The 13,800-nt window shown below is 46.6% G+C and overlaps 1 protein-coding gene across 3 annotated transcripts in view; it reads right to left on the bottom strand.

The window, feature by feature from the left end:
• rapgef6 (Rap guanine nucleotide exchange factor (GEF) 6) overlaps positions 1 to 13,800 on the bottom strand; it is a 198,542-nt gene that overhangs the window by 37,239 nt on the left and 147,503 nt on the right. For all 3 annotated transcript variants that reach the window (XM_084074753.1, XM_084074754.1, XM_084074755.1), the window contains 4 exons: positions 10,865 to 11,022; positions 4,931 to 5,171; positions 2,325 to 2,492; positions 532 to 747 (listed from right to left, as the gene is read on the bottom strand). In XM_084074753.1, the coding sequence (XP_083930879.1) occupies positions 532 to 747; positions 2,325 to 2,492; positions 4,931 to 5,171; positions 10,865 to 11,022 (783 nt within the window). The remainder of the gene's footprint in view (positions 1 to 531; positions 748 to 2,324; positions 2,493 to 4,930; positions 5,172 to 10,864; positions 11,023 to 13,800) is intronic.

The raw sequence follows: 13,800 nt of genomic DNA, 5'->3' as shown, positions 1-13,800 counted from the left end.
AGAGGCGGAGGGACAGACTTGGGGGGGGGGGGGTTCTCTTGGGAGAACAGACTGAACCTCATTATGGAAGATGGGGGCGGGGGGTGCTCACATAGGCAAACAAGCAGGTACAGTATACACGCAAAGCTGTACATGCATGCTGCTCGTGCAAACACGCACAAATGTGCATGCAGGGGGCACAGACGGGGTTTCTCCTGGGAGAACAGACTGGAACTCATTATGGAAGATCGGAGGGGGGAGTGCTCACATACGCAAACAGGCAGGTACACATGCAATGCTGTACATGAACACACACACACACACACACACACACACACACACACACAATAAAGCATAAGGTCACACTCGTACACAAACACACCATTAACCCACAAGTTTATAGAAGCAGATATAAAGACACATCCAGACCGTGAAATCACTTACATGCGTGCATTCACCCACCCTGCAGCCCACCAACACACACACACACACACACACACACACACACACACACACACACACACACACACACACACACACACACACACACACCTGATGATGGCGAACATGGAGTTGAAGTTCTTGCACTCGCGGCAGTGCAGGGCGATCTTGATGAAGTGCTTGACGATCTTCATCCTCTTCAAGGTGTTGGCCTCCTTCAGGATCTCCGTGGCCACCCAGAACGTCTCCTGGTTGATCACCACCTCAAACTGTTTGAGGTGCCCGCTGCCCGTCGCCGAGTCCAGCTTGAACAGGTCATCCACGTACCTGGAGAGAGAGGAGGAACGGGAATAGACAGGGTTCAATTGGCAGGGAGGGGTTGGGGGGGTAGTGCAGAGAGGTGGGGGGTGGCCCATGCCCCTCCTTTTGATATCCCCCGCTCTCCTCATTCATTTTTATGGATATGTTTTATCTCCGCTTCTGGCCTGACTGAACTAAATAACTGCATTTCCTTTTGGGAAATGTAGACTGTCTGATAGGTTTGACATATGGTTCATAATATCACACTTGAATACTTTTATTTAAAAAATCATGTTAACCATAGTCATTCTGGTGTCAAAATCTTTCAAAAATAGATTGTTGTATGCATATGAAGGGCTTAAGTGGTTAAAGGGATAGTTCACCCCCAAAAAGACTTGATGACTCACCCCATGGAGGCTTGAATTCATGGATATTTTTTTGTTTTTGTCGCATTCCCAAGCCAATAATTTGATAGCCTCGGAATCCCAGCCTTTTTTTTTGTTTCAAAAGAAAAAAGTCTGGGCGAACAGTGCAGGAACGATGGTCTTAGGACCTTGTTAACTCCTAACCAACCAGAGTGCAGAGGGGCGTCGCTCTAAATTTGGTGACGTCAGCCTGCTCCGTGCACAGATGGGGGGGGGAGGGGAGGGGAGGCGGGGACATAGATTGGTGAAGCAATCGGAGGACGCGGCTGCTCCGGGCGCCTGGGTTTGGATCCGCCCTTCGAGACCATGGATTGCTCTCGTTCTCTCAGTCTAATAATTTGATGACCGGCAGAAAGATGCTAATGTCTCAGGTAGGAGACTCAAAGTTGACAGTTTGACTCTCCTACCGGAGCCGCCGCCGGTCATCAAATTATTGGCTTAGGAAAGCGACAAAAACTAAAAAATCTCCATGAATTCAAGTCTCCATGGGGTGTGTAATCGATAGAAAAAAAGTCATTTTGGGGGTGAACTATCCCTTTAAGATAAACCCCCCCCTCCCCCCTAAAACTATCCCTGGAGATCAGGGATAGTTCAAATCAGGCTCTTTGATCAGGAGCAGATCCTATTTCAGCAATGAATGCTATTAAAGAACCTCCCAGACCCAGAGCAAGGAGCTCCCCAACGGCAGGGAGATACAAATTGAGGTCAGGGAAATTGGCTGCGACCTTTGAGCAAATGTGGAGCGGCGGTGGCATACAGATTAAAGGAGGAGTTCACACCAATTTTTAAATCAATGACTCATTGGAATGGCAATACATGATTGAATCTTCAGAAGTATTTAATCTCGAAAAGTCAACAAGTAAGGCAATACTTTATTATAGTGCCTAAACCATAAAAAGAATGCCCACTATGGGCATTCTTCAGGACTTGTTGGCATTTTTGTCACTATAATAAAGTGTCTTTCTCCATTGAGAAATTTAGACCCTGATCAGTGAGGATACCTTAAGCTCATAAGCCAACATCTCCCCATGCCAAGCAGGGATTCGCTCTTGAAAGACCAAGAGGGAGGGAGAGCACAAGGGAGGGATACTGGGGTTCGAATCTCGGGTAGGACATGATGAAATGTACAGATTGCGGCTTTTAACACTCAGGATTTGGCAGTTATAGTACTATACGTACTCTGTGGACTCGATGTTCCTGAAGAGATCAAAGTCTCTCATGGAGAGCTGGGCGGCCACCTCCACGGTGCTGAGCTGCAGCAGCGTGATGTGACTCTCCCTGAGGAGGTCCTGGGCGTCCTCGTCCGAACACAGTGTCTCCGTCTCCATGTTGTTTTTCAGGTAATACCTGCAGGAGGAGGAGGAGGAGGAGGAGAAGGGAGGGAAGAATAGATAGATGGATGAAGATGTAACAAACTATGTCTAAAACATACGGAAACCAAAATAACTGCAACCAGTCAAACTGCATCCATAAATGTTTCAGCCGAGTTTAAGTGATGAAAATAGACGCTGCGTTAAGTATCCCAATTAAACTACATTCATAAATATTTCAGCTTTGTTTCAGCGATGAAAACAGGACACTATGGGTACAGTAAACAACACGCGAAAACACAGACAGCAGGTTCACGACAGACGCTTGGGGGACGATAAAGGATCTACCCGATTTATCGCAGAACCATCTCTGTCTCTTGACGAATCTTCTGGAGGGTTTACCTCGTTCACATTTCATCTGAATTGGGCACAGATGGGCTCTGGGAAAGGGAGGAACACTCCTCTGACAGCCACTGATAGATTACAGCTATACTTTTTTACAGTGCTTGAAAAGAGAGAGCTTGAAGAGAGAGTGAGCTTGAAGAGAGAGAGAGAGCGAGAGAGAGAGAGAGTGAGAGCGAGAGAGAGAGAGCAATTGAAGCAATTTCTCTCTTAAGTCTGGTTCAGACCAAAGATTTGCAATGAGACCAAACCGTCATCAAGTCCCATTTATACTTCATCGTATAACGGTGTCGTGTGCCGGAAATTGACGACCAACAAGAGAGGTGTGGCATACATTTAAGCATTAGAAGGTGGTGGAGACAAATTGCAGTGGTCTGAATGACCCTTTAGGTGTGATCTTCTATACTGCAGCTTGCTGGGAGTGCATCCAACAGGGGGTCATTTCTCATAGCCCATAATGTGTTGCTGTGTGTTTATAAATCTAATGTATGCTTTGCTTTCTTGCCATCTACCCCCCTCCCTATGGCTCCTAATGGAGCACTAATGTGCCCATCCCTGGTACACAGCAGTATGTCAAGTGGCCATAAGTTGTCAGAGTGCCAACTCTCAAGAGACGGCACTGGAAACTGTGGACACACACTTAAAATACCAGAGGAGAGGTGGAGACGAGAGGATTAATGACACAGTGATGCGAAATAGAACTATGGAACTGGCCAGGGTGAGAGCGCTGGAACTATGCCACTGTAACTGACTCCAAGTCACAAAGGCGCGTGCGTGTGTTCGCACGTACGTGTGTTCGCACGTACGTGTGTGCGTTGGGGGAAATCCCCTGGCCATGGGTTTTGGCAGTATGTATAAATAGTGGTGCTGGGCATGACTATTCCCTGCCAGGTTCACTCCAGAAAGAGAGTGAGTGAGTGAGTGAGTGAGTGAGTGAGTGAGAGAGAGGGACTGTTAACAAAGTATTCAATCATCAATCAAACTGTGAGAGTTTGTGTGTGTGTGTGTGTGTGTGTGTGTGTGTGTGTGTGTGTGTGTGTGTGTGTGTGTGTGTGTGTGTGTGTGTGAGAGAGAGAGAGAGAGAGAGAGAGTAAGGTTAAGAGTGAGAAAGACTGAGAGGGAGTACAAGATAAGACAAAAGGAAAGAGGGAGAGGTCAAGCAAAGCGTGAGCGAGACAAAAAGCATGAGTGTATGAAAATAAAAAAAGACTGGACTAAAGCAATTTCTCTCTTATGATCTTGACTTCCACATACTGTAGCTTCCTGGCAGTGATCCACTATCTAGTAAACTGGTGATGCGTTTCACCCCATGCTGCCCAGTTGTTCAGTTATCAGCCAGCGACGATGTTCCCAGTACCCAGGAAGCAACAACACCTTGTATGGTATTCAGGGTGTGTGTGTGTGTGTGTGTGTGTGTGTGTGTGTGTGTGTGTGTGTGTGTGTGTGTGTGTGTGTGTGTGTGTGTGTGTGTGTGTGTGCCCCCACGCTCACACATGAATAATTCCTGCCATGCCGTGCAGTCTGCAGGGCCCCGGCTACAGTCAGAGGATGAAATATTCATGCTAACCTAGTTGGGATGAGTCTGATGTGGTACCGCAGGAGACAAGGAGAAGTGGAGAACAGGGGGAGAGGCCATTTTAAGATTCTCAGTCTCACGCTGCTTTTATTATCACCACTTGGTTTCCAAGTCACACTCCAATCCCACTGACTCAGTACACGTGTGCAACTCATTCCTATTTTAGGGGAACACCATGGTGAAAGATCTGCTAAGATGTCAGTCCATTGAAATGTTTAAAAGATACAGATTTGTACTGTTACTATGAAGTTCTGACCCGCGTGAAGCACCCGTCAACGGTGTACTGGTTAAGTCACTCAACCTGGGGCGACCACTTAGTAATCTTGCTGGTCCAGGATCCCGTCTCCCTGAAGCCTTTCCCTCTCTGCCAGATCTAACAACCTCCCATCTCAGTACAGGGGAGAAAAAATGACCAAGGAGAGGAGAGGAGAGCTCATGGTGCACCCTCATCCTCCTACCCACTCAACGTCGTGTGCAGGCAGCGACCATCTCTTTACCTGCCGTTGAGCTGGATGCGGTCGGCCAGCTTGGAGAGCTGGTCGGGGAGTCGCCGCTGTTTGATGACCCCCTCGGGGCTGACGGACACCTCGCACAGCGAGTAGGTCTCCGGCGAGGCCAGCAGGCCGAACTCGTTGACGGTGTGCGACACCACATCTTTGGCCGTCGTGTCCTTGCTGATGATGATGTAGCAGCTCTGCTGGTCGGCCTTGAACACCCGGATTACCTGGTCTGGGATGTCTGGAGGAGAGAGGAGATGCGTCAGGTACAAGGGATTGATGGATAAAATCCATGGATTACTTTGCTGAAGGAAAGGATTGAATACATTTCAAAAATGGCTGAATATGTGGATGTGTGGATGGACCGACAAGGAAGAGGCAGACAGACAAGCAAACAAACAGGCAAACAGGTAGGGAAAAGGTGTAAGTTACTGCTTCCTGGAGAAGGGGAAATTACTTTTTTACCCAGCAAATGGCTGCTCAGATGAGCACATGAGTGTTAAGTGTCTTGCTCAGGGAAAAATCAACTGTGCAAGCCTAGAGTCGAACCTGCGAACTTCCCATTCCCAGACGGCCTCTCTACCCACTCAGCTACGGCCGACAGTCAGAAAGAGTAATTGAACTTTCAAACTAAATGGTCTTATGTATACAGTACAGGGTTCAGTGTCATTTTTTTTTACCTCTCTCTGAGTCAAAACAATGAATCAAAAAAAGAGAAACAAAAAACCTCCTGCCTGCGTGCTTGAGTTGACAATAGATTAATCAGACCACTGATGAGGGAGCCATTTGTGCATTATTCGACACGCTGGTGATAACAAATTTTCACCAGCGTGTCGAATAATGCACAACTACTATCTAAGCATCAAATAATGAAAAAGTCTCATTAAAAGGTTTAGAGTGAGAGAGAAGATGGAGAGAGCTTTAAAACAATGAACCATGCATGGTTGTACGTAGCCGGTAAGCTAGTGTGACTGATAAGATAGATTAAGCCGTCACAGAGCTTTTTGTTGGGCACTTAATGACTCAAAACCGAAACACATCATGTAGAAAAGGGGTGACAATGACAGAAGATGGAAAGAGAGTGACAAAGAGAGTGTGTGTGTGTGTGTGTGTGTGTGTGTGTGTGTGTGTGTGTGTGTGTGTGTGTGTGTGTGTCACTGATGAATTTGTACCCCATGCATGCTCTCTTGCACACAGACATAAAAACGATGTGTGGGCACAACAGATAAACAGACACAAAAACACTGCACTAACACACACACACACACACACACACAGACACACACACCCCACCTGGGCGAAAGAGAAGCATGTTCAATGATCCATGTGCCATTATACTCATCCTCGCTAAAGAGGCTGTAATTGTTTGTGTATAGTATGTGTGTGTATGAGCCTGTGTGTGACTGTGTAAATGACACAGAAAGGGGGGAAATGGAGAGAGAGAAGGGGAGAGAGGCTCATAACTGCCATCTTTATCATTATTATTATAACAGCAGCGCGATCAGCAGGAACAAATCAGTGATCCCCAAGCCAATAATAAGAAGATGAGAAAGAATGATTCACTACAGTATAAACGACAGGCAATCATTCACACTCCAGGCCGCTTAAAGAGCTGCATGTGTGTTTGTACTGTATGTACAGTACAGTACGACAGGGCTGGTCATATTTAACACTGGAGACAGGCTCTTAACTGACCTGAACGTACGCGAGCAATTACAGTCCACCCAGAGAAGCCATCACCATAAACAACACATCATTTAACCATCTAAAAAACATGGGACTGTTTATTACAGACGCCAGCGGAAATCATCCATCGACTGTGGCCAGAGATTCATTCTAAACACAAAAAGGCACGTATTTCACAGACAGGGGGGGGAGGAACAGCGTTCAGGGTTGGGCCAGGGGTGTCGCCAGTCAGGTTTTCGCAAACGCAGCACTGCGAGTTGCCTGTGCCATGGTTCCCACAAGCTCTCCTCATCTCGTCCCTGCCAAATATGTACCCGCTCTCTCTGTCACACGGACGCAAGAGATAAATTGCACGTTGAGGCGGCCGGGCCAATGTGCCCCCCGCCCCGGGGGGGGGCTGAGAGCAGAGCAGAGAGGAGAGGAGGGGGAAGAACTGTGGAGGGTGAAAAACGTCACGCATGAAAGCGTGTACGGATGCAGTCATGGCACACCGTCCAGACGTATGAATGTACTATTGAACGTGTACAGATACTGGACAGAAAGACTGCAGTTGATGGGATGAAGGCATGGAAATGGCTCCTGAATTAAAAGCAACTTCCAACTTTCAAAAAATGCTCATAACGGTGAGCTTGTAGATGGGCTATTTTGATCATACGACGTAAGTAAGGAAGTAATACGGCTGAACTGGTTAAAGGGAGGCAAGGGAACACGTTAACTGTGACACAAACAAAACACAAAACACTGGCATTGAGGGTATTTATACTTACAGTAGAGTCCCAAGGCTTGGCAAGCAGTAAGGAGGGCCAGAGAAGGAGGAAAATAGAGAGACGAAGAGAAAAGGTAAGGACAGTGAGAGAGAGAAAGAGAGAGAGAAAGAGAGAGGGAAGGGGAAAAAAAGAGAAAAGACAAAGTGGTTGGAAACATTACAGAAGGGAAAAGCCTCTTTTCTTTACATTGGTCTGTCCATGGGAAAGTATAGGAGCTGTGCATGACTCATCTTGTCTACAGTCTAACATCTGTCTCAAATCAGCAAATCACAGCCGCGGACAGTGAGTGACAGAGAGAGAGAGAGAGAGAGAGAGAGAGAGAGAGAGAGAGAGAGAGAGAGAGAGAGAGAGAGAGAGAGAGAGAGAGAGAGAGAGAGATGAATGAGGCTAAGACAAGGAAGAAGAAATGAATATGAAAGAGAGGAAGGGAGGGAAGATAGGAAAGACATGGAAAACAGAGAGAGAGAGCGAGAGAGAGGGAGAGAGAGAACACAGTGGAGAAATGCTGTTTCATTGTCGGAACCATAATAAACATCACAGACTTATACAAATACACACACCTGCATTTCCCCCACGGGATCAATAAAGGTCTTGATTTATTTATACAGGCACTGTATAAGACTTCCATAACGAAAAATATAAAAATACAACAACAATGACACACAAACAGTCCCACAGGCAAACATCGGCATCTTCAATCTCCCTCTAAAAACTGAGAACAACAACGCAACATCACTGCAAAAAAAGGTCTGTAAACGATGTCAATTGTGCTTTGATTTTTGCCTCATGGACCCCTGCTACCACATGCCTTGGCTTGTCCAACTGGCTGTCCATATCTCTGCTTCATCTCTGAATGGACTCCTGAACCAATTTGCTTGTTTGTCCATGTTTGTCTTGTTCTTCTCCAAACTCTCAACAAGAACCCATACAGGTCCTCACTGTCCTAAATTCATTTGGCGGTTGGTAGGTAGGTGGGTAGGTACTAGGTAGGTACAGTAGGTACAGTAGGTAGGTGGTTTAGAGCCTACCTACAGCCAAATCATCAGTATTGGTTATCAAAGTGGGGTCCGGGTACCCCCAGGGGTCCTTTGGGGGGTTCAAGGGGGTCCCCAGCAAAAGGAGGAACAGTTTAAACACTTAAGCCCCGTTTTACTTTTTAGCTTCTTGAGAAAAATGTTGTATGTGGGGCGTCCGCTGGCCTAGCGGTCCAGGCGCATACCATATATGCTGGTAATCCAGCTTGACAGCGTGTCGCGGGTTCGACTCCCGATCCCGGCGACCTTTGCTGTATGTCATCCCCCCCATCTCTCTCCCCATTTCCTGTCAGCCTACTATCCTATCAATAAAGGCAGAAAAAGCCCCAAAAAATATCTTAAAAAAAAAAAAAAGGTTGTATGTGTGTGACATATCTTATCTTATGGGGATCTTTTCAAATGGGGATCTGCGGCAAAATACATATAAATTTTTGGGGTCCTTGACAATAAAATGTTAGAAAACCTCTGTTATAATGGACTCACAGAACCCATGGAGTCGCTGGTAAAGGCGGGTATATGTCAGCAGAACAGCGTCCCACACAACACACACGCACACACACACACACACACACACACACGCACACACACGCACACACACACACACACACACACACACACACACTACTTTGGAGTCTAATGGCAGGCTGGAGAACTGGAGGACACGAATGGAAACCCAGGCTAATGGGGGATGATTAATGTGGTGCCGTATGTGCATGTGTGATGTGTAGTGTACAGTATGTGTACACTGTAAGTGCTGTGTGTTTGTGTGTATGTCTATGTTGCATAGTGCATGTTGTGTCTATGTGTCGTGCGGCGTGTGTGAGTGGGTGTGCATGTGCGCGCGCATGTGTGTGTGCACTACAGACATGTGACATATTGGTCTGCGGACTAAGAACGTGGGGGCGGGTGGCGATAAATCAGAACCATATTCACTCTCTCTCTCTCTCTCTCTCTCTCTCTCTCTCTCTCTCTCTTTTCCCTTTCTCTCACTTAATCTCCCTGCTCCTCCGGGAGGCCCACTTTGTAATTTTAATAATTAGGAGCCGACAAAACTGTCAGACAGAAACGTAATAAAGAGGGCTACAGTAATTGTCCGGGAGGTTAATTCTTCTCAGATGGACGCCATTCCACTGCTGTTTTCAGCCACATCAAAAGGAATGACCTGTGTGTGTGCGTGTGCATGCGTGAAAAGACATGTTCTTAAAAGCTTCTAGCACTAGTATGTGTGTGATTCCCGCATAATAAGTACAGTACTTTTGAAATGAGTGTGTTTCATGTGAATGGATGCATGCGGGTGCAAGCTTTCTTACACATACAGTACACTGTTACTGTAAGCATGTGGGTGACGGGTGTGGTATTTCAATTTGTATGAGGGTGTGTGTGACAGCTGTATATCACTACACATTTTGTGCAGGTATGTGTGTGTGTGTGTGTGTGTGTGTGCGTGCGTGCGTGCGTGCGTGCGTGTACACGTGCCTGTCAGTTGGAAGTATATAACTTACACTGCGGTTCTCACATAGCTGCTTTATGTAATTACGGTCGCAGGCACGCAGGGCGCCAGAGTACAGCGAGCCCCTGTGCTCGCCAAGCAGCAGGGCCCTTCACTCTACAAGCGGCTCTCTACCATCGTCATCGGACGAAAAGGACGACGGGTCTGCAGTCAAGTGTTACAACAGAGCCTTGCAGAACTTTGGCTGCCTTTAGCGCAACATACCAGAGCGAGCAGCCTGGCCTCTGCACTGGCATGGATAGAAATAGTTACTACAGGGTGCGTTTCACGATCAAAGCCGCTAAGGCTTTGTTCAGAACAGCAGGCGAATCTGATTTGTTTCTCAGATACGATCTTTAGAGACTGACTGTCCACGCTGTTACCGCCAAGTGATCAGATATCAGTATTCAGACATCGTCGACCTATCTGCATTGGTTGCTGTGGTAACAACTTAACGACAAAGGCGTGAGTAATGCTTAGGTTATACTCGGTCGTAAGACTGTACCACTCATCAAAAATAGCAGATCTACAATCTAGGTTAGATTAACTATTTTCAGAGAGCAACACCCTCCAAACATTTTCAGATGGGGCTCCGCGGCCGAATGCCATTTTGTGGGTCCTTGTTATGAAAAAGTTTAAGAACTACTGATTTAGAAGGCATTTGCAGAATCGGCCTCAGGTCTTAATGGGTTAACTTAGTTATAAAGTGTCTTTGTTATAAGTCGTTATGCATAATTATAAACATTTATAACGAGTGTTATGAAGCATTATAAGTGCATTATAAATGTGTTTATAACTTATTATAGACCCGACCTAAGTATAAAGTCTTACCAAACTCTCAACTCAATTTAAGAAGCATGTTTGACCATGCTGACATTGCCCAGTGCCCGTATTATGAAAAACAAAACACACTCTCAACTCATCTCTCTCTCTCTGTCCATCATTGTCAGCCTCTCACCTGCAGGGTTGGAGAAGTCCAGCACGCTGCTGGCGGGCTGCAGCAGGTCGGGGCTGCTGGACGACAGGCTGCCAGGGATGGGCATGATGGCCACGCTGTGACGACACTGCTTGGTGCCCACGTAGCTGTCGTCCTGGGACTGGCCCACACCTCCATCACTGTCCGGGCGAGAGGATGGAGAGATGAATGGAGAGAGAAAGACACAAGAGAGAGAGAGAGACAAAGAAGAGACATACAGTCTTAGACGGGAGCGTCTGGAATCGCTCAGGTGGTGAATAAAAAGGTTGAGCGCAGAGCTCCTCCAAGATTCGCTTTTGAAGTTATCTTATTTGTTAGTTTTTCATTCTGCAGCGGTAGACATTTTGTTTTCCATTTCCCCAAGCGTTTGTATTGGTTATTACTGTTGTAAGCCTTTAAGTGAGAATCAGTAGAGTGCACTTTTTGCTTGATTGGCGACAGGAGACCGTAAAGTACGTACATAACTCCGTCCAAACCAATAACAAGAAAAACAACAGAGAAAATTAACGCCGGGAGACTTTTATGAAAATGTCTACCATCGCAGGAGAGCATAATCCAAGAAGGACATTTCTGGACGGAGGCGAAACGTATGTTTAACATTTAACAGACAGGAGGGGAACTGCTACAAATTCATCCATGAGACGGTCCATGAATGGCGCCAACTGCTTTGCAGCGCTTTCACAGACACGCACTAGACACACAAGTTTAGAAACAAACACTACATATACAGTACGTACACAAAGTGACACGAGACAAAGAGACATGAGGCATGTCAAAGCAGACATGGTACACAGAAGGCACGACACAGAAGGTGGACACAATGATCGCTTCTATATTCCTTAGCGTGTGTTTGTGTGTGTGTGTGTTTCAATCAGAGGGTTCTTCTTTCAAGTGCAGGTCTAGCAAACGTCATGTGCGGGTCTAGCATTTACCCTGGAGCCATCGGTCCTTGTACATGTGTGAAAGAGGCTACAGTAGCTACTGTACAGTAGCTAGCGATATGCAAACGCTAACCTTTACATTAATGATGTCATTAGTTTGACTGGGTCTCTCTCTACGAGGCTGGAGTAGGCTGATGAGAGGAAACAGAAAGGGCAGCTCCCCAGAGAACCACAGATTGTTTAGATTGGAGTTCAAAAATGAGGGCTATAGATGGAGTGTGTGCAACCACATTCTGATTTCCTTATTTTGGGCATGTCATTATAGGCAATTGTTAAACAGCTTGTAGATCGGGCTTAAGTGGTAATTGAAATGAGACGAATCCACAAAATCCCCAGACTAAACATGAACATTTCTAAAACATCACATACTAATGCATAAGGATTGGGTGGTGCAGCCACCCAATCCAGCAGGGCCTCTGTGGACATAGTTGAGCTCTACTGTAGCAAAGCCTCAGTAATCTGTGATGCGTGCTGCAGCATCCACAGGAGTGAATGAGAGAGATGCATTGAAAAATTGAGGGGTAGAAAAAACATACGAGGAGGAAGGGAGGGAGGGAGAGAGAGTGTGACAATAAAAGTAAGGGCGATTCAGAGAGAGATGGCCCGAGAGTAATGGCGAAAATAGCCCCAATTGAGATAAACACTGGGCTCAAATTAACCCTGGACAGAGATCGAAGGCACTCGCGTGCATCGTAAGCCTCCTAATGTCTTCCACAACGAAAGCCGAGATGGTGACAGAAAAGGATATCGCAAAATGCATGAGGGCTGTTGAGCGGGTGGCAGTCATGCGGCGAGGAGAGACAATTTACTTCACTTGGCTGTCAGCAACTCAGGGGATGAATTTACCAATACACATTTTTTACACTCACAAATGAATGGTGCACAGCAAGCTTACGACGGTTGAGATGGAACACACTTCACCTATCGAAGGGTCACAGCATAATGTGGTTATATGCATGGCGGCTTGCGGCTTTGTGAGGGCTAATTCACGGGTTAAAAACTGAGTAAAACTCTGTAGCCTTATTGTGTATTCTGCACAGAGAACGCATCTTAAAAGTTTCTCTCTATTGCCTCGCCGCATTCTGAGTTTCCAAGGTATGCTGGGTATGCCATGGGAACCTGAAGGAAACTCCTTCTACGGCAGCGTTCTGTTCATTTATTCCAACACTGCAGCAAACCAAGGCCTCGTTTATTATGTCCCGCAGCACTTGATCCACAGAGGGTGGAACAGAGAAATCGTTGAATACCAGAACGTTTAGAAAATAGCGACGATAGAAAAACCAAATACTGTAGGCCAAAGAAGAATGGATTAGGCAAAATTGTAGTTTAATGTGGGTTAATGTGGAGGCGGCAGGGAGGCGAGAGAAGGATGCGTTTGCGTGCTGAATTTAAGTAGCATCAATTCTACCAATTCTGAGGTCTTCTGGCTCAGTGGTTCTCAAAGTGGGGTCGGGGGAGACACCAGGGGTCCTTGAGGGGGTTTCGGGAGGTCCCCAGCTAAATGATTGATAGTTGTGAACCAAATGGACCCTTACAGGTCTGTACAGTACCAAATGGAATCCTTACGGGTCCAATTTGGTCCTGGAAATTAAAACGTTTGAGAACCACTGCTCTGTGACTGTGTTGATGAAGCTCATGGTGTCTCTGTGTAGCTGCCTGAGGTGTGTTTTCAACTACATTGATGGGGGGAGGATGGGAGGATGGAGGGAGGGAGGGGGTTACACAAGAGGTCTTACCCAAACAGGCCCCTGAAGCAGCACAGAGGGAGACGAGGGGGGAGAGAGACCACATTGACAAGCATGAAAACTAAACAGGAGTAGCGTCTGCACTGATGCAGCACAGTAACACCGACAGAGAAGTTAAAGGCACCCACAGGCGTACACACACACACACACAAATATGCACGCACACACACACACACACACACACACACACACACACCATAAATACAAGCAGACACACAGAGGCATGTCAACA

The sequence above is a fragment of the Gymnoscopelus microlampas genome (genome assembly GCF_963454915.1).
Source record: "Gymnoscopelus microlampas genome assembly, chromosome: 12".
Classification (NCBI taxonomy): Eukaryota; Metazoa; Chordata; class Actinopteri; order Myctophiformes; family Myctophidae; genus Gymnoscopelus; species Gymnoscopelus microlampas.
The sequence above is the reverse complement of the archived record's forward strand: the minus strand, read 5'-3'. Positions and strand labels throughout refer to the sequence as shown.